Source organism: Anastrepha ludens, chromosome 4 (assembly GCF_028408465.1).
Source record: "Anastrepha ludens isolate Willacy chromosome 4, idAnaLude1.1, whole genome shotgun sequence".
NCBI lineage: Eukaryota > Metazoa > Arthropoda > Insecta > Diptera > Tephritidae > Anastrepha > Anastrepha ludens.
The window spans coordinates 58897804-58918739 of record NC_071500.1 but is presented as its reverse complement, the minus strand read 5'-3'; the positions used below and the strand labels follow the sequence as shown (position 1 = coordinate 58918739).

General features: G+C 36.5%; 1 protein-coding gene across 1 annotated transcript in view; it reads left to right on the top strand.

The window, feature by feature from the left end:
• The window catches only part of LOC128862519 (uncharacterized), a 284688-nt gene extending 263976 nt beyond the window's left edge, over nt 1–20712 (top strand). The window contains exons 25-30 of the mRNA XM_054101195.1: nt 1181–1314; nt 7593–7702; nt 11210–11379; nt 13564–13745; nt 14102–14226; nt 19378–20712. Of these exons, the coding sequence (XP_053957170.1) occupies nt 1181–1314; nt 7593–7702; nt 11210–11379; nt 13564–13745; nt 14102–14226; nt 19378–20712 (2056 nt within the window). The remainder of the gene's footprint in view (nt 1–1180; nt 1315–7592; nt 7703–11209; nt 11380–13563; nt 13746–14101; nt 14227–19377) is intronic.
• Nucleotides 20713–20936: the final 224 nt, after the last annotated feature.

Here is a 20936-nt window from a genome sequence, read left to right as displayed (position 1 = left end):
CACGTAATAGTGTCATGAATTGGGGACTTAGATCTTCGCTAGACTAACTTCACTAAACTACTTTTATCCGGGTTTTTGACAACTAAGGTGCATGTGAATAAGCCAACAATGATTTCAGAGCTGCAGTACAATCTTCGGGTAGAGATTGCTGAGCTCACTGCGATAATGTGCAAATTTGATTCCCTTCAAAATTATTAATTCTTGTATGGCAGCCTGTGAAACCTTAAGTCTTAAAAAACAAACCTTAAAATCTTAATCTGTATATGTTTTATTTTAAAACAACATCTAGGCGCGTCTCTTGAAATACCCTTTACTTACACAAATTAAAAATTTAAATTCGGCGTGTTTTTTTTTTTTGCCAAAGAAGACAAGAAAGGGATCTGCTACTTAATTTACCCCATCAAAAAGCATCATAATAAGTGAAATATGTTAATATTGCAATAAAGCTACAAATTCCAAATTTTAGCGAAAAAAATTCAAAGATTTTGAGCAAGAAGTGGTCCAAGTTTCAATGAAAAAGGTGTAAGTTTTCAATTTAAGTATAAAAGCGTAGCTATTTTAAATGCAGTAGAAGACAGATACGTCCTTATTTATTCCATTTTATTGCTCGCAGTTGTATGCTTGAATAAGCTAGAACAGCTGCGAGGTATATTTAAATTCATTTTCATCAACATAATTCGCTTGAATTTATACGCATAATTAACTAAGTCAAGGTCTAAGGAAGTGACGCGCAACAGTAGCGATTTGCCGCATATTTTAGTTCACTCTACTTACATAATAATAAGTATTTTCTTAAATATTAATAGTGTTAGTAAATATCAAGTAGTAGAAGTGAGTGCGATAAGCCAAACAGTGGAAGGTGTGCAGTCTAATTACTACCTTTTCTTTGAGAAAAATAAGGTCTTGTAAGATACACAGCCTCCACTACACTTACCACCACACCTACCACCACACATACCATTAATTAATTTCACATCTTTCTTTTCAACATCCTCTCTTACCAACTTCAAACGGCCTGACTCCAATTATACTTTGATGCCCTAAAATTGCACTATTATTGCTCGTTGCTCAATCATCACACACGGCGGACGGGGTGGCTGCCACTACTGCTGGATTCTTGGATGGGTTGCTTGACTGTCTTCAAATATCTCTGTGTGAAAATTTAAATGCTACCATCCAGCACGGAGGAGGCTTTGCTACGCTATATAATTGATTCAATTTTCCTGTTTGCCTTCATGTTGGCATTGGTATTTCACAGCCACCAAACAGAGGCCACTTATCGCCTAGATTTTATTTGGAAATTACAAGCGACAGGTAAGTCAAAAGAGCGAGCATAAATACGAGTAGTAAATAGAGGAGAAAAGTGCAAGTAACCGACAAACAGTTCTTTGCAAAAGTTGTTTCGTATTTCTTCACTTTTCCTTGATTAAAATGCAACAGAAAATTACATCAATGGCTGCAGCATCGAATATACGAATGTGTCAATGGTGTTCATCTGAGCGTATACGTAACATAAGAAAATTGTTCGAAGTTTAAGAAAATTCCCTGTTCTTTTTAATAGCTGTACGTACATACTTATATAATTGTATCAACAAGCATCCACTCATAGTTCCAAAGGTCAATTTATTTATATGAGACATCCTGACAAGGAATTTCACCAGAAGACAGACTATACTTTTTCAAAGCTTTCAACGGCATTCAAAAGAAGATTTGTACTTTGCGATACTGTATATGGGTTTTGCTAGCAATATAGATAACTTCAAATATAGACCGCGATTTTTTTTTTTTTTTGGAATTTTTACGTTAAAATAGCTCGGAAAGCAATTATAATCCCGCATTTGAGATTCAGGATGTCGAGCACTTTTGGAGAGCTTAGCTTAATTTTGTGAGGAATTTGAACAAAAAGAGGTAATTGGTAACCTTTGTCGATGTTACTCAATCATTTGACAAGAGTTAACATGAAGGACTTTTACATAAGATTACCAACTTATTTACTGCTCTCAAACTTTCATAGTACCTACAAGTCGGATCGCTCTGACAGACGAAGCAGTGGCAGGAGTAAATGATTTCATTACTTAAGAATTTCGGAAATTCACTTTTGTGCTCCGAGGAAAAGTTTTGGGTCCAAACATTACACCTTTTGTTTACATCTGATATTCCCACAAGTAGAAATGTGTTAACTTCAACATTCGCGGATGATTTCACAGTTATGTGCCAAGACAAATGTCCAACAAAGGCACAAAAAGAGCTACTCAATGCACATACAAGTCGAGCTGATGTTTGGAAAGCGCAACCGCTCCCCTTACATACCTCGGTATACACTTGAACACGTGCCTTAAGTGGAAAAGACGAATTATGACCAAAAAGTTATAAATTAGTTTGAGAAACGCACATGAGTTAAAGAGCCGTAATTCGAAATTAGAATTAAACTGCAAAGCCCTATTATACAATTTCATTATAAAGCAAATATGAATGTATGGTATTTAGCTATATGAGGCTACCTGTTGAACTGTCATCGATATCACACAATGCGTAAAATACAATTTTTTAGACGGAAAAATTCTTGGATGGAACACATTCTTAGACGAAACAATATTAACAACTAAAACAAACGTAGGGATCCTTAATTACCAATGACCAAATTAAAAATAGCATATCATATAGCAAAAAATGGCATATCATGTCAAGAAGGGAGGGATTGCCTTGCATTAGATGGTGATACGCAGATCAAAACGGCTCCATCAAACGGGCCAATAAGCCCATTATAAGCTTTCTGTAAAGGCATAAGATTAATCACTATTATTACTGTTCTGAGGGGATTTAGCACTGCGACTTCAAGGTTCTATTGTGCCTCCTTAATGAATTCACAGTATTTCTCAGAGGCCTTCTTTGGTAAATCTGTAAATATCCTTCAGTTTTAGAGAATGAATATTACTAATTCTCACGACATCGGAAGCCAAGACTAGTAGTTATACTCTAGCAAAGGCAGGACACTCAGAGAAAAAGTTCTCAGTGATATCCGTCTCCTCCAAGCAAGAGAGGCACACTGGGTCCTCAATGATTCCAATGGTGGTCATATGCTGATCCCATGGGCAATGTCTTGAACAATCTTTGAGGTTTTCTTTGCGCTCTCCAGGGCCTTCAGTGCAGCTTGACTATCACTGAAAACTCCAATCTGTTTCCCGCTCCATCTCCTCTCGATTATCCATCGGCTACTTTCAGGATGGCAAAAACTCCGTTTGGAAAACAGTGATACCTATTACCATCGGTTCCAGACCCTATTTCATTCTTGGACCCATCGGTAAAGAAAATATCCGTCAAACCTGAATAAATCTTAGTATTTGTCTTAAACTATTGAGTTTTATTCCCTCCCCTGGTAAGATATGTTAACCCAGGTTAGTAAGATGATAAATCAATCTGCAATGCCCTCTCAGAATTCCTGTAACGATTCTAAAATTATTCTTATTTAATTCCCGACTACATTGATTTTAATTGCGATAAGCCCGGTAAATTATCCGACCATGGTCTTCTCCCACTGGAATGTCTCCCTCAATCTAAGCGGTTGTTTTTAATAGCACACATCATTTAAAGTTGGAGGTTTTTTGGGCAGTCAATTTCTGATCGACGATTAGTTAAAGAATATTGACAAATTTTGAAAGTTGAACGATGAACTCAATAATCCAGAGATGAAAAGGGGCAGATTCTATCCAACATTTTTTGTGATAGTGTCCACCAGGGCTCAGAATTAGGGAAGGAAAACAATATTGATTTTCGAAATTTCAATTAACAAAGTTAGTGGGTTACAATTTGCCTTTCTAACACTTATCTATAGCAAAGTGATATTTGCCAAGGAATATTAATCCGAATGAATGAAATTTTTTTCTGACTCTTTTCAAAAATAGAAGTTGAAGCTATAGTAAACTCGTATGTTTTCGGATTCGATCAAAAACACCACTTTACATTTTTGTACCAATTTATCATATTTTAACTTAAAAAAATATTAAAAACTACTCCAGTGTTAAACTCTTTGCATCGTCCTTTCAACTTTTATTTTTGACTGGAAAAGTAAAAATGAAATTTAAATTTTATTTTTGATGGAAGAAAGGGTCAAGCTTAGTTTTTATATTTTACTGAAAAAATAAAAATAAAATTTTAACTTTTTTTTACTGCAAATATGTCGGTGAAAAAAAAAAAACAATTATTTATTGAACCTTTTTAAAAACAAAGCTTTACAGTAACGGTCCCTGCGCAGAATGCAATAATTCTTTCGGATGGCATTATTTTCACAGAAATTTTAGTAAATTTATTTTATTTAATTTATTTAAATGTGAAAAATATTTGAATTAGGCACCTTTTTGATAAGTGTAACACTGTGAAGGTTATTGGCTATCGAATATTCTCTTTTTTAGCAAAAGTTGTTCATTTTGTTATATTTAATGAAAACAGTTACATTATTAAATATCCCTAAGATGACACAAGGGATGTGAGGGGACATGATCACATTGCGATCCTGCAACCAAGGAATATTCTTTAATACTACTTAGTCTCAGCATAAGTTCTGCTACAAGTTAAGTCTGTTATAGATATGAAATTATAATAAATTTTAAAGAAGTTAATTTTATTTAATCATGCAAATATTAAAAAAACAACATTTAAAATTTTCATTCGAAATGGCCACCATTTGCTTCAAAAGCCTTCAAACCCTTAGGCCATTCAGATTTTCCAGCACGCACGTTTTCCGTCGATATTGACGTCGCTGCTCGAACGAAAGATTAGTTGAGACTCTCCAAATTGCTGTGAAATCTTCAACAGGTCATATCCTTCAATCCTGACTACTCAATAGACCCTGTAGAGTAGCCAACAAGACGTGCTTGACGGCAGATCCCTCTCCAACTACGTGTCCTCTATATTGTCTGGCAGAGAAGGTTTGAGCGACATACAGTCTGTGTCAGAAAAAAGGAACCGCGGTTATTCATGAAGTATAAAAGATATATATTTAAACTTTTTTTACATAAAAGTAAGTACAAAACTACGAATCGCATCGTTGTCAAGTATAGCTTGACATCTTCTCGGCTTGCTTTGAAGCTTTTCTGCGTAGCTCGTCGACAAAGAGGACCAGATTTAGCGAACTTGGCAAAATGCTTTTTCATAATTCCCCACTAATTTACAATGGAATTGGCGTCTGGGGACTGGGAAGGCCAGCCCATTACTGTGACGCCATTTTCTTGTTTTGCTGTTTCTCAATGTATTTTTCTGAGGGTAATGGTTTTGACGATGTGGGACGGTAGGATATGTTCGCCTCCTTCAGTCGGCGTTCGATGGTGTTGATACTCACATCTATTCCCTTTTTAGCAAGAATTGTGGGTGCTTGGCGTAGTCTCAAACGAGGGTCCCGCTTAAAAAGTTGGATGATCATTTTATCCTGCTTTTTGTCGTCACTCGCTTAAAGCCACGCACGGAAAAGTCATCAACATTTTTGTACACCTTATACCGCTGATTCCACATCACAACAAACTTGTTTGATTTTCTAATTACTTTTGCAACCGTGGCGTAAGATAATTTCGACCCCTTCGAATGCGTACATAAATGCGTACATACCTTTCACTCATTTTTGTTTGGTTGCGTTTACGGGAAAGTTTCGAACGACACTAACCTGAGTTAGAACTGGCGTCGTAGCCCTTGAGTGGACTATTATGCAGTAAAAAGTATACGGAAATATATCTTGAAGTTACAAGCAAAACCCGGCTCTTTGGGTATGACAGTATATTCATCTTTAATGACAACAAGGATGCGTTTAGTGTTCTAGGCGAATTCATGTTTATTACTAAACTTGCTATTTACTGTCACCGACCTCTTCGAGGTATTATTAAGCAGTATACCATAGACTCCACAGATATAGGGATATAAAGGTAAACTGCGAAGCAGATGATTCCGCATGAACCCATTAATGGGGATATTTGGTATGCCCTGTCGTTGCATCTCCAACAGAGTATTGCTGATAGCACTCGATATGGCGCCCTGCAGTGTGTTTTTTGTTTTTTTTTTTTTTTTTGTTTGATGGAGTCCCACTACGTACTTTTCAGCCAAAAAGAAGTAATGAAAATATCGGAGATGGCTCTTATGGCTATACCGAAAATAGAGTTCCAGAAATATTTTGAAGGCTGGATCAAATGTTGGCATGATTACGTTGCAGTTGATGCGGAGCACTTTGAAGGCAATAATATCTTGCTGAGGACTTAACTCGTATTTTGAATTTTGTAAATATATTCCGGGAACTTTAGGATCAAGGTGTGATTCTTTTTCGTTGCACCTCGAACAGTCCATTGCCGATAGGACGACATCCGAAAAAGTTATATGTGCTTCTCTTTAGATGTAACAGGAATCCTAAGCACCGCGAGGAGGAAGTAACAGTTATTTACATCTTATGTAACTCTCCTGCGCTGTGCAAAAGAACAGCTGCGGTACTTTGCGGTACTTTAAATTACTGAGTTGGAGTTCATCAAGTGCACTGGCTATATTAGTACGAGAGCTCAAATTAAAACTGTGGCATCAAAATTTAATTTTTGGCCTAAGCATGTCGTTATACTTACGGGCAACTACTTTACCTGCTGATGTGTCTAAACACATTTCTTTGCCGCAGCATTTTTTCTCATTTCAAAGGGTCTTCTTAATGATGTTAAATATTCCGCGACACAGACTAACTCTGTTACTTGTCTTGCGAAAAACTTTGCACAAAATCACTTCGTTACTTAATATTGCACAACTTCAACTCGTACCAGACTAATTAACATTTCAACTCAACACAAGAAAGTTGTGAAGAATTGAATTCTATCCAAAGTTACAAAGCGCATTAAAAATGTATGTAGACGCAGTGGCATTTTTCTCTTTACTTAAAAGTTAAGTTTGATTTTATTATTATTGAAATTCAATTCAAATATAATAACTGTGATAGCCAACACTCATTACAAAAAAAAAATATACGCACTTTGAGGAAATTAGAAATAAATTGAAATAGGAAACAAGATGCGACAACTTCTTGTAAATAAAATGACTGCCGTGCGTTATTGTTGCTATTATTGTACTGCTCATAGTTGTTACTGCAGCTATATTTTAAGTTTTTTTTCATTCGTGCTCCACGTGTAACTGCAGTGTAAGAATTTTTATTTAATTTGCATCCAGCTAACTACCAAGTCAATCTATCTAAACAGCGAACATTGGCGTTAGCTGCAACTCCACCTCCACCGCTTTTGGGCTAAAAGCCAATTCAACGCCAACATCATCATTTATCCCGATTTCCCTTCCGAACTTCACTTCTTTCACGCATACTTCTGCAGTAATCTCTTTGCGCACGGCACAACAAAAAATATATATTATCCACGAATACTCAAATAATATTTGCACTCAAGCACTGCATCAATCATTGTAGACATGGTACTGCAGTGCGCATTTATATTTTCGTGAATATTTATTTCCAAGATTTTTTTGCCATCGGACATACGTTGATATTCTTTCTCATATTTCTATACGTTTTTCTTTCATATTCTCTTTGCGTTTTTTGCAACACACAACTATGCGCCGATACCACAACACAGAGGAAAAAGAGGACATGGAACATTTACAAGCTTATAACCGTAAGCTACTGGAGAATATTTTACCTGTGCATGTAGCGGAACATTTTCTGAGTCGAGAGAAAAATATCGATGTAAGTATTTGTATGCAGATACGCATATGACAGTTATTGTTTGTCAAAATTTAATTTTCCTCGCCAACGCGAATGCACCGAAATACCCAAAGAACTTTTTAATAAACTTTTAAAAAATAAAAGTGACCATTTTTGTGATATTTTGTGGTAAATATTTTGTGGTAAATATTTGTTATTATCCAATTCATATGCGCCTTCTGCTTTGACACACAATTTCTCAACCTATTTATCCACTCTTTGGGAATATTGTTTTAAATGGTGGCCACTGCAGCTTCAGTGGCGGTAGTGCATATATGACGATTTCTTTTCACTGTCAAACGCGGGGGGATAATAGTCACAGGGGTCGACGAGAGCGTTATTGTACAATTATGACTACAAAAGTATCCAAAAATTGCGATATATTGACCACATTCACTGAATTCGTGTAATATTGAGTACGTAGGCATCGGTCGATTGCGACTTATATACACAGACCATTGACTTCAGCAAACGCAATAAGAAAAGTTTTGTGATGTCAAAAGGCACAATCTTGGTGGTCAAGCCACTGATTCAGAACTTCTATCGTGGGATTTGTCGTGTGGTACATAGCGCCATCTTGTTGTCCACGTCCCTTTGGGCCTAAATAAATTGCTTGCCATCGATCTGTAGCCTGGGCTGTTAATGGTGATGGTTTCACCAAATGAGGGAATCGAAAAAGTATAGACCAGTCACTTTTTTTAAATGCTTTGCCAATAAGAGCTCCTCGTATGGGCTCCAGTCGTCCAGTACAAAAATCTACCTCGTCGCTGGTGATAGTTTTTCGGTCAAACTGGGATATTCTTCCAAACGCTCCAAAGCTCAGTCAGCGAGTAATCAACGTTAATTACATTCATCCCAGATGCTTAGAGTTAGTTGGCTTTTGTAACGGGTATGGAGCTGAAGTATAATTTACTGCAATATGTCTAAGTCCACCTAAAGCATACATACTAATACTAGTTCCTAAACATCTGTATCGGGAACATAATATAAGACCTTTCTTCGTTTGGGGATGACGACCCGATCCCTATTTGTCTTCGTCTTACTGATCAATTAGCATTAGCTGCTAATTCCTTAAAGATATGGAGAAAATTCTGAAAGATCACATTCGAGAAGGACCGACTTCCGTGTATGAAACAGTTTGCCTATTCACCAGGCGAATCCAGGGAGACTGCACAACATGGTTTTACTACAAAACCTGATTTTACTCTGTAAAAACTAGGAAAGCCTCTGGAGTATAAGCATTTAGACCAGAGCGATCTCGGAGGCTTTCGGCAATACGTAGTATCAAAGAGCACAGCAGGTCATGCTGAGCAGGAACACACATACAATGATTAGAAGTTGCAGAGAATGTCTTCAGTGGGTTTTATTCCCTCCTCTTTCGTGAGTCTCGGTTACAGACTAACATGCCGAGTTGAAACACAAGATTAGTCGGACGTTTTGGAATGGTATAAGAAAACAATACTGAGCCGAATGCAACGAACCCTGCGCATCACCCCGAAGTGGTGCGGTAGGAAAGGACTTTCTATAAAGAAGACAACCCTTGTATCACTCATCCGGAAAAGGAAACTATCTATGACACAACCGACTCTAGCAAGTACAAGCAACATAACTTAAAGTAGTGCTTGACATAACCCTCAGTAATGCTTGGCATCCTCACTTAAATAATGTTACAAACAAGGCGACGAGGGCCTAACACTGTACACTGCACTACAACTGAGGACTTGTGAGAATCAGAAATTTTATATTGTAGGATATATGGAAATGGCAATGAAGCTCATAAAAATCCAATAGTGCAAATGCAATAATGCAAATAGCTCCAACGCTAAATATCTTTAGGAATTTTAAGATAATTATTTTGATTGGGCGCTCTGTGTGACAGGTTACCCATACATTGAATCTGGCTTGGAAATGTGGTACACTTATGAGTGGAAGCTTACGAATGGCAGGCCTGGTGTGGATATCTTTGAGCCGAACTTTAAAATACTAGTACCCGTGGTTGGTTATCCCCTAGTCTTTCAAGAGGAGATCCACGGCATATCAATCTGTGTGAAGAATGCCTTCGAAGAGGCACAATTTTGAAGCGCATCAGTATTTTGTCAGATAATACGAGTATCATATCATCCAAATTCATTGAGGAACGATTCACTGTCATCAATATTCGGGAGCAAGAATCACCATTTTGTTGGAAAGGGACCTTAAGATCATGATTGTAATGAGCAGACCTAGCGAAATTAGGAAAGATTCCATGAACCAGAACCATGGATAGCCTAGGACAGAGGCGGGATACACTGTTTATCCTTTCCTACAGAAAATCATCACATAGGCACCTAAACCTGGATGGAGAGGACTTCCGAACTCTGACTGGATACTATAAGGGACACTGTGGTTGACATTATAATTTTAGGAAAGGATCTGGCCGGTTTTGCGAACTGGATGATGAAACTCCAAGCCACATCCTCTATGAATCTGCAACTCTTCCAAACGAAGGCCTATACATCTATGGGGTGCGACTCTAAGGTAATTGGTTATATTGATCAAAAAGCCTGAGAAGGTACTCAAATTCTTCAGAAGCCTCCACTTATTGAGCGTATAATTGGTTCAGTGCAGTATGGTCCAATAATAACAATAATATCGCGATTTTGACCCATCAGTCTAAATGGTTGGAATAAATGTATATACTTATGTATATGTGGATACGGTAGGGGGATTTTATCAGAAGCTTTCACATGGCAGAAAGCCACTCAAAGGTTTGCAATAATCTGCAGAAAGGTAAGCTATATTAGAAACTATGGGCCTGACCATGTTAAGTCAGGCACAAATCCATTCGATTATGGCGGCTGGTATTGGTTTAACTCAATAGCAGTACACCGGGCCTTGAAAATAGTCATGAATCCGATCTGAAGCATTGCAAAGTGATTAAAAGATAGATGACAATAGAAGCATGTAAAATCAAATTATTGTTACCAAACAATACCACCCCAAATTTTTTTTTATCATTTTGGTGTTTCATGTCTGGGACTTCGAGCCCGGGCTTCACAGAATGGTAGTCACGCATCAACTCATGGGCTACTCAATGCGGCCACTGAGTTTACACTTCTAGGTATTTGTAGGAAATAATTATAAGCATGTGCTATCTTCACATTGGATCCTATAAATAATCAACGATTGTTTTCCTTTCTTTTTCCGGCTGCCACACCAACTACTGACAACCACTGTGCTGATGTTTTTTATCCACATCAACATCAACACCAACACAACCACAACCACTAAATCAACACTTCACTGACACTTGATTAACGCCACTAACGCTAAAAAATGTCAAATAATTCACTACAACTGCAAAAACAAATTTGATGCGCGTGGACGTCGCTGTGTCGTTACGTTTTCCGTTGCAACGTTAACACTGCCGCCCACACTGTCATCGTCACTATAATTGCCAATGTTGGTTGATGTGTTGCTGATGACACTAATGCCATGGCATACACACAGGACCTATACCATGAGCAATGTGAGAGTGTCTGCATACTATTTGCGTCGATACCAAACTTTTCGGAATTTTATGTTGAACTCGAAGGTAATAATGAAGGTGTGGAATGTTTGCGATTGCTCAATGAGATTATCGCCGATTTTGATGAACTGCTAAGCGAGAAACGTTTCCGGTGAGTTGTATAACATAAATAACTACTTGCAAATATTTATAGATGTCTATCAGGTTTGTATGTATGTACGACAATATGTTTATTATGGCTATGTGCTATTATACTTTTTAATTGAATTTGAAATTAGTTTTCAAAATGTATTCAGGTATTTCGTTCTATATATAGCATTTCATTACCTCTGTTACCAATTTTAATGTACAGGGTAGTACAAATACAAGTTAATTTCTGTGTCCTAGGTGGTTCTCATTCACTCTGGAATCTCAGAATCTGGACTGCTAGTATATATACTAGCAATATATATACATATATACCAGCACTTCCGAAAAGAGTGAATTGTTGTTATATTACAAAAATTGCTTTTATTATTTTCGGGATATTGGCTTGCTTACTAGTGGGGGCAAAATAAAGACCTGTGTAAATGTAGTTGCACTGATTCCGAAAATTCAAAATACATTAATACAAAGTATGCCGAGATTTTACTATCAAATCTCAGATTATACTGGTTCACACAAATTTTAAAACAAGAACAAGACATAATCTCTCAAATGCCTTCCAGAACTCGAATCTTAACTCAATCAAGGTTTCCAATATAAATAGGAATTAAAAGCTAAATTAAAAACGTATTTTTTTTAATTATTTCCTCTAAATGTTGCCCATTACGTCGGATGCATTATTGGCATCTGGCCTCTGTACTCCGGGCCATTGGCTAGAGAAGTGATGTGGTGATGCAATTGACATCTCGAACGGTATTTTCTTTTAGTGCTAAGATGGTCACTGGATTTGTTTCATAAACTTTGACGGTTTAAAAAGATATTATAAATTATTCCACTGCTTGACAATGCACACCAAACTGTCACTTTGGTGAAGTAGACTGTGAAGTGGCTGTTAGTGTTTTAATAGGGAGTTCTGACCTTCAAGTGGCTAATAATGGCAATTTCGCCTGTTTATACTGCCATTTAGTAAATTAACCGAACGAAACCACTCCAACCTTGTCTCACAAAAATTTGTACGCAAATTGTATTCGTTAGTTCCACGACAGTCCGCCCCTTCCGCAAGGACTGATCGAAATATCGTGGACATTTTTAGTGACGAGTTCAATATTTTCATTTCTTCTCGATGATCGGATGTACCCGACCGTGTTATGTTAGGCCATCGAACTCGTTGCACGCAACCGTCGCACCCAAATTCCTTCACCATCACGTAAGCGTCGCTTATTGTACGAGTATGGTGAGCAAAATCTACGCCAAGCACACGAAACATTGGCCTTAAAATGCGTTGTTCGTCCGTTCACTGCGCCATCGTGACTAAACAACCCGCATGAATAGCGAAGCTAACACAGCCCCTTCCCTGATTCTGCCACCGAACACACTGTATTTCCTGAAGGCATAAAATACAAGAATTTTGCTGTTTCTGGGCTTGTGTAACGTTGTCAAATTCCTCTTTATTTTTTATTTAAAGCTCGTAAGAGTATTCTGTCAGTCTATTTCATTCTTGAAAAGTTCTTTCAAGAAAAAAGCTTAGGAGCTACACCGCAGCGGAACGAAAAGAACTTTCCTCTGGGATCTTGGAAATTTTGCATCCAGACTGCATCAATGCTTAGCCAGTCGAGCAAACAATTTTATTGAAATTCCTTCAAAACCAAAAATAAAAAATATGGCTAACAGCTGCCATAGCCGTGTTTTCTGAACTTTTTCATGACGAGGATTAAGAAAATTCATTGACAGGATTGCTTACAGTGCACCAAAGGGATACTTTGAGTAATGGCCGAACTCAACTATGTACTCAACTATTATCGCCTGTTCCAGAATATGAAATATTATTCGGCGATAAAAGCGTGGAATATCTAAAAGTGTTCGAAAAAATATATATTCATGAGTCATAAAAAAATTAGAGGTTCAACGCGACTAGATTTAAAAAAAAATAGAATTTCCCCAAAAACTTTTTTTTTATTTTATTTATTTTTTTTTTAATATGTAATAAGGGCTAACAAGTTTGACTTCAGATCGACATAATAATAATAAGAAGAAATATGTATTTAAACCACCCTTTACAGAGTATTGTTAAATTTCAACATAATTATAATTTATATAGTAGGTAGCGCTGTAAACAGGTTAATTTATAATTTTATATATAATTTAATAAATAAATAATAATATGATATATATGTATGTATATATATTCCAGGTACATTGAGAAGATTAAGAGTACGGGTGCGACATATATGGCAGCTTCCGGTTTGACGGCGAACACCTGTGATCAAGTGAATTTTTGTCATGTCACTGCGATGGCGGAATATGCGTTGCAGTTATTTGATAAAATCGAAGAGGTCAACATGCATTCATTCAACAACTTTCGCTTAAGAATAGGTAAGCAAAAAATATTAAAAAATTACATAGTTCACTTATGCACTACATCTTTCAAAAATACAAAAAACAAACGCATAAGGAAGTCCTAAGTTCGGTCCGGACCGATTTTCTTGACTTCATTCATTTCTCATAATTAATTTATCGATTTAGTGCAGTTTATTACGTTTTTGTAAAAATTTGTAGATTTCAATGTCCTGCAGCCATTATAACTATTCACATACTTACTTTTTTATTTTTTTAGAGGTCTTTAGAAGTTCTGGCATAGATTTACATGTATGAAAACTAATTAATTTACAAATTGTTATTGTGTTAAGAAAAATTTATTAACACATCCATTCACATTTTGTGCTTTTCAGGTATCAATATCGGTCCAGTTGTGGCCGGTGTCATTGGCGCACGTAAACCGCAATATGACATATGGGGAAACGCCGTGAATGTAGCTTCGCGTATGGACTCTACTGGAATTCCAGATCATATACAGGTAAATAATGCATACAGTAGAGAGGGTATATCAGCCAAAATTTACGAAAATACAAATTTTTAACAAATTACATAAGGCAAGAGCGCTGAAAATATGTAAATGCAAATATGTTACCATTCTCGTCCAGATAAAAAGCCTATTGTAAATATTACAATTGAGGGGAGCCTTAAACATTTCAGTCTGAACATTTTTGTTTGAAATCAAATCACATTTTTTAATAGTAGGCGCCTACGACTCCTACTTCTCTTCTCGCTATCGCTTCGTCGCTATGAATTAAGGTTATACCACAAAAAATGGTGTAACCCACTATGCTGAAAAATCGTTCTTTTCCGTTTAATTTGGGTCATTGAATTCAAAGGGTCAACTTAAAGTATCGAAAAAGTGCGAAAAAACCGAAAATAAGAATTAAATAGAAACAAAATGTCGAAGTCTTAAAATGTCAAAAACTCACTTCAAAAAAATAGCATTCATAAATCCAATTACGCCGTTCCTAAGTTTTTTTCATTCAGCTTCTTTCTGCATTAGCAGCAGTACTTTTGCTTTTAGCTATAATTAACGTTATTTAAAAAGTTTTCTGACTAATCTTCAATTCCTGGATAATTGACAGTTCGACGATTTTGTCAATCTTTTCGATGATTGGCCTAATAAAACAGACTTCTTAGAATCACCGATTTGCTATTGTAATGCATACTGTATTAAATTCATAAATAGTATACATCTTTTGGCTGCCTGCTCCGACTTTCTACCTTAGCTGTAGAGGAACTGAAGAATGTATCGATTTGCATTTTATCATACTTACTTTACTTCTGCAACCCTGTCATACACAACTGTTTGCGAAGTTTGTGGGAGTCTTAAGCTATTTCAAATTGTTTGACGACGATTTATTTATCGCTTCTCTGCCACGAAATGCTATGAAAACGCAACTAAGTTCCCGCTGTTTGTCAATAGATGCCGCCACCAGTATGTGCTAGTCGATTCTAACATAACCTAAACGTCATAAACCAAGCTTACACATATGGTAAACAAATTGCTTCGACATATTCGAGATTTTCGTTTGGTATCATATACTTTTGGTTTTGTGAAAATGTCTGATTTTGTGCCGAATAATCCGTCATTTGCGGGAAGTGTTGATTTTCCTCTTTCATTTGAAATAAACGGCGGCTGAAGCCCATCGAGAGCTACAAAAAGTTTATGGAGATGCTGCTTTAAGTGAAACATCGTGCCGAGGTTGGTTCTGTCCCTTCAAAGACGGTGATTTTAATGCTGACGATCATCCGCGTGAAGGAAGGCCAAAAACCTTCGAAGACCTTGAATTGGAGGCATTGCTCAATGAGAATCCGTGTCAAATGCAAGAAGAGCTTGCTTTGGGAATGATTAAGAAACAGGGGACCTTGTGCTATTTAATTAAAAATTACGCAGCAACGGCACTTGAAATATTTTTAAATCACGTTTTGTTTGATACAAATATTTTAATATTAAATTAAATTTTGTAACTAACTTCTACTTTTCAATAAAATATTTTAAATTATAGTATTGGCGCTATTTAAGATATTATATTTTTTTACCAAAGATTTTTCGTTTACATCGGCCCAAATATGCGTGAACTTAATCATCATATTTCACACTTGTGAACTAGGCAGCTGCCGATTACAAGCAGACAAGCGATGGAACACGTAAACGTCAAAATAAAAATTTCCATCACTCAAACTAATTTTTTCCTTTATTTAGTAAAATATGCATTGATAGGGTAGGTGAGTGAGCATTTCTATACTAAATATTTTTAACAATCAAGCCCTGCTAGATGCAATATACCATAAACAGACCTTTCAAAGACTTTTGAAAAGTTGATCACTCAAATATTTTATACAAACTCGATGGTATCAGCTCTGCGCCAGGTTTTTAAGTAACAGGAAATTAAATATTTGTAAAAATCAGTTCTCTTGTCTAAGTTGACGCGTATTCAGATATTCCACAAGGAACCCACAGTGACTTATTATTGTTCCTTATTTTTAAAAACGAATGTATAAAAATTAAATAACTGGGAGCTATTTTTGACACGAAGTTATCTATCTCCGATCATATTGGTTCCATTGTCTTCAAGCATTGACAATGATTGGTTTCATAAGAAGAAACACTAGTATCTTCAAAGATCCTCAAACGTTGAAGTCGCTCGGCTTGTGTTGGTGCGAAGTCATCACGAATATTGCTCTTTAATATTGAAACCCATACTACGAAACCCATTCCAAAAAAAAAGCAAAAAGCTCAAAAACTATTTACAAAATTCGGCTTGAATCAGATTGATTGACCAAATAGTTCTCCCCGTTATATCGGAAAACGGAAATTGCTGGGCTTACAGTCAATGTCTGACAGAAGAATTTACTTTATATTATACATTTTTGTTTAAATGTTATTAATGACAACACTAAATGCAATGAGTCGACCAATCTCTTGAAAGCTCACATCTCGCCTCATAGTGTTAGAAGATGTGCAAGAACGAAACTCAGTCAGTATTGAAAATCTTGATGCCTTATATACTAAGGGTCATATATACAAGTATTTGTTGGAATTTTTAAATTTAAAAAAACCCATCTATCATATCAAATTGGCGAATAAATATGCTCTTACTATATATACAATATTAAATTACTTAGTTCTGAGTTATTATAACAAAGCTATTAATTATTCCATTGTCATTATTTATTTCTGTGTATTTTTTATTTATTTATGACCTAACCCGCGAGTCACTAATAAGAAATTTCCTAAGCTAAGATATTATATAAAAGTGATTTTACACATTCTCCTACAAATTATTTGATTTGAAAGTCTATCTTACGATTAAATAAAAAAAAAACTGTTTAAAAAGAAAAAGAACTTTTAATGAAAACGGAAAGCTGGATAGGAGATGCAAAATTGCTTTTAACAAACCACAACCAGGCAAGGGTGAATGTGTACATACAAGACGCTTTAAGTGCTAATAGGATATATAAGGAATTATTGTAGATTGGTCAAAAAGCAATATTAAGAAAATATAGAAACGTTTTATTCGGAAAATTCACAACTGATTGAGATTCTCAATGGAGAAAATGATCATTGGGATGAACTTTTGCATTTTATTAAATATGCCTTTATATACAGAGATTACATAGTAAAACAGTTTAACTGGTTTTAAAAACCGTAAACCGGATAATTATTTTACATTTACATTTTAAATCGACAGACGACCCTTGCCATTGCCGTTCAATTATAATATAGTAAACATTTTTTCTTAGTACTAGAATAAATAATTATCAAAATGTTGTATATTTCACTTTTATTTGCAATAAAAACTGCTACCACTACTAATGAACATTTGGTTGATCTCAAATTCAATCATATTAAAAATTTCGTTTATCTCCACTCTTCACAATCATGGGTTAGCCCACTTCTGCTTTCAGGATCTCACTTCAAATCATTGTCGCTAATTATGCACTGGATTAATCAGACACAGCAAACGCACGATGGGTGTAAGAACGTCAGAATTCAAAAGATTAAAAATTCCAAGTTGTCTACTTGTCATTCCACCCTAAGTAAAGTGAAAGTAAATTTTTGTCTAATGAGGTATTAGCCGAACTCTTTTGTACATGAGTTTCCAAAAACAAAAAAACACTCGTTTAAATGTTGATTTATAGCACAAGCAACAACACAACTTGTATATATGAACCATGTTATTTCCCACTCGTATAACGCCATGTAATTTACTGTGAGAATATTCATGAAGAAAAACTGAAAACTTACAACGTCAATGTAGTTCTACCAAACAAAACGAAATGAACAAAAATACATATGGAGCAAGAGCAAGTAAACTTAAGGGAAAAGAAAATTTCTTTAATAATTAAAAAACTAAAAGAAGAGGGTCGACGCAGGAGGAGCTCGAAGGGGTTTTGCTGTGAATATGCTGCTCTTGGTGTTTTTGTGATTACTGTTTAAAGGTAAATAATAAATATTTTGCTTTTAAATTCAGAAAGAACACATTTGTGCTTGGATGGGTACCTCCCTGCAGACGTATAAAGTAGCGCGGGATAAGAAAAGTCGGTGAGCTTTCCCCATGCGTCACTCCGTACATGGAGCTGATGAGTGGGATATCTGTAACGAACATACCATTAATTTATGGAGTGGAGATGCACAAATAAATGACTCCCAATCATAATTGGGAACAGTCCCAATTGTCCCCATCGCTTCCAGCACCGACTGCATCTACGTCAATATTTGCAAAAACACCATCCATGCCACCTTTGTTGAAAAAAATGTATTCTACTTTCAAGCGATTTATTTTTATTAAAAATAGGTACATATATATTAGCTGTGAAAGCTTTAGCATATGTATGTATGGGTAAGCTTTTAATGGAATTGTTTATATATTTTTTTGTTCTCTGTTTGTTCAATTTTGTGAGTCACTGACAGTCAAAGGCAGTGCTGCATAACAGACTTACCCAGTGTTCTTTTGCAACTTGTGTACAAAAATAAAGTACCTCAATACACATGGCCTTGATTTTTTTACACAGCAGAAGAGCCAAACCGGACACCAGGGTTTTTTGATACTTTTCAAAAAACATTTTTTTTTTTGTTTTTGGGTTATGCTACACACTACTACAAAAAAATATTAAAAAAAAAATGGTTTTTGTAAACCATTTGATGTCAATGATAACATACTATAAAATCAAAGCGATCGCATTTTTTTTTTCTTAAAAAAAATCCTAAAAAATATCTATAAAAATGAATATTTAACCAGACTACGTCCTTAAAGCATTCACTATTACTTCCACTTATTTGTACTGCGTGCAAAGCCAACCCCCCCAAAAAGTAAATCATTCATATTCGCTACTCTATACTTCTTTTATGCAAAATTCATATCATTCATGACTTATATTTTCCCACTGCGAAACTCTCTTTGTTTATTATAAATATTTTCCCTCACATGACAAGGGCATGCGAGTGACATTGTTCATTGGAATACCCGCAAGCATTTCTGCTTATTTCATGCTGCTGACATCTTTAGTACGCAGAAGATTTTTTGCGCTTTATTGATTTACCGACGAACTGTTCACTATATTTATGCTATTTACACACTTACATATTTCATTGAGCTTGCAATTTTTTCCACTTATCATGCAGGTCACACAGGAGATGTACCAAATTCTGTCTGGGCGTGGCTTTGAGCTCACCTGTCGCGGCAGTGTTAACGTCAAGGGTAAAGGTTCCATGATTACATACTTTCTGAAGGCAAAATCAGCAAAAATACCAACACCAGTAGCGACAGACAGTGCAAACGTAGTGACGACAATAAGCGATTCAAGCGCCATGGCAGAAGCTATAGAGCCCAACATAAATAATAAAAGTGTAGAGAGTGCATCACTTGCGTTAGTGACATCGCCCACCAAAGAAATTGCCAAAGCAGCTGACATTGAATTAGTCGATAAAACATCTGCAACGTTACCTTCATTGCAATCAGTTTCTGAAGTAGAGTCATCTTTCTTGCCCACAAATGAACCAAAAAAGCCTAGCATTGATTCTGTCGACGATGATCTCTCACCCGATTCGGAGCTGAATTCCTATATGCAGAGTGCCACTGCACAGCGTCGGAAATCACTTTGCCGTCAACATAACATATCATCTTCCTTTGGCACCACTACTAGCTCAACTTCAGCGCTCACGCCCACTGTACTATCCAGCAGCTCCAGCGTGGTCACAATTGCTGCATTACCCACAATGCCCAAAACAGGTTCATTATCCATAGATAATTCCACGGAGAATACCAGGGGCAGCTCACTAAATACCGCTACATCCACCAGTTCACCTAACGGACGTAGCAGCAGCCAACCGCGCACCTACGTTGACGAACTGAAGGAAGAATTCAAAGATGAAAGTGATAAGTCATCCCTGAAAGACTCTATTGGAAATCTACAAATTTTACTGAAAAACAACATAAGTCTCTCGGATCTCAGCAACAAACAACAATTGAACCTTAGACCTAATGATGCCAAAGTGCAACAAATAAAAAAGGAAACCCTTGTAACATTTCGTACCGAGACACTTGCTCGTCGACAACGCAAATCAATTACAACGATCGCTACGACAACGCAGATACGCAGCTTCGATGATTGTGTCCCTTCCATTACAACAGCAAACGGTACGCATAAGAATGCTTATCAGCTGGCTAATTATAATGACTGCGACATACACGACAAACAGGCATGTAACGGCTTGCAACAGCGACCCCACGACTGGCTCAACCGCCACCGACTCGAAACTCATCGAAATCTCATCAGAAGTTCACAGTCGATGAGCCCCATCGGCCTGGCAGGTAGTGAGGTGTTTGTGATGCCCAATAGTCGCAGCATGATTGTGTTTAGTAGCAGTGGCAGCAGCAGCGGTAGCTCGAGTAGTAGTAGCAGTGGCACGACCGCAGGTAATACAATCGCATACATGTTGCAGGATGTGAGCACCTAAGATGGTGGTTGCAACATCATAAAGGTACAATGAAATAGTGTAAGTACTTCCATTGATCGTTCAGAGAAATATATGAAAATTTGTATAATCAAAGAAAATTTACAGCACTGTACACTCAAAACTGATACGCATAAATGGGGAATGGGGTTATGGCATTTCCGCTCTAGAGACCCGCACAGTGAACTTGCAACACTCATAACTCGAAATTGTAGGCAATTGTTAGT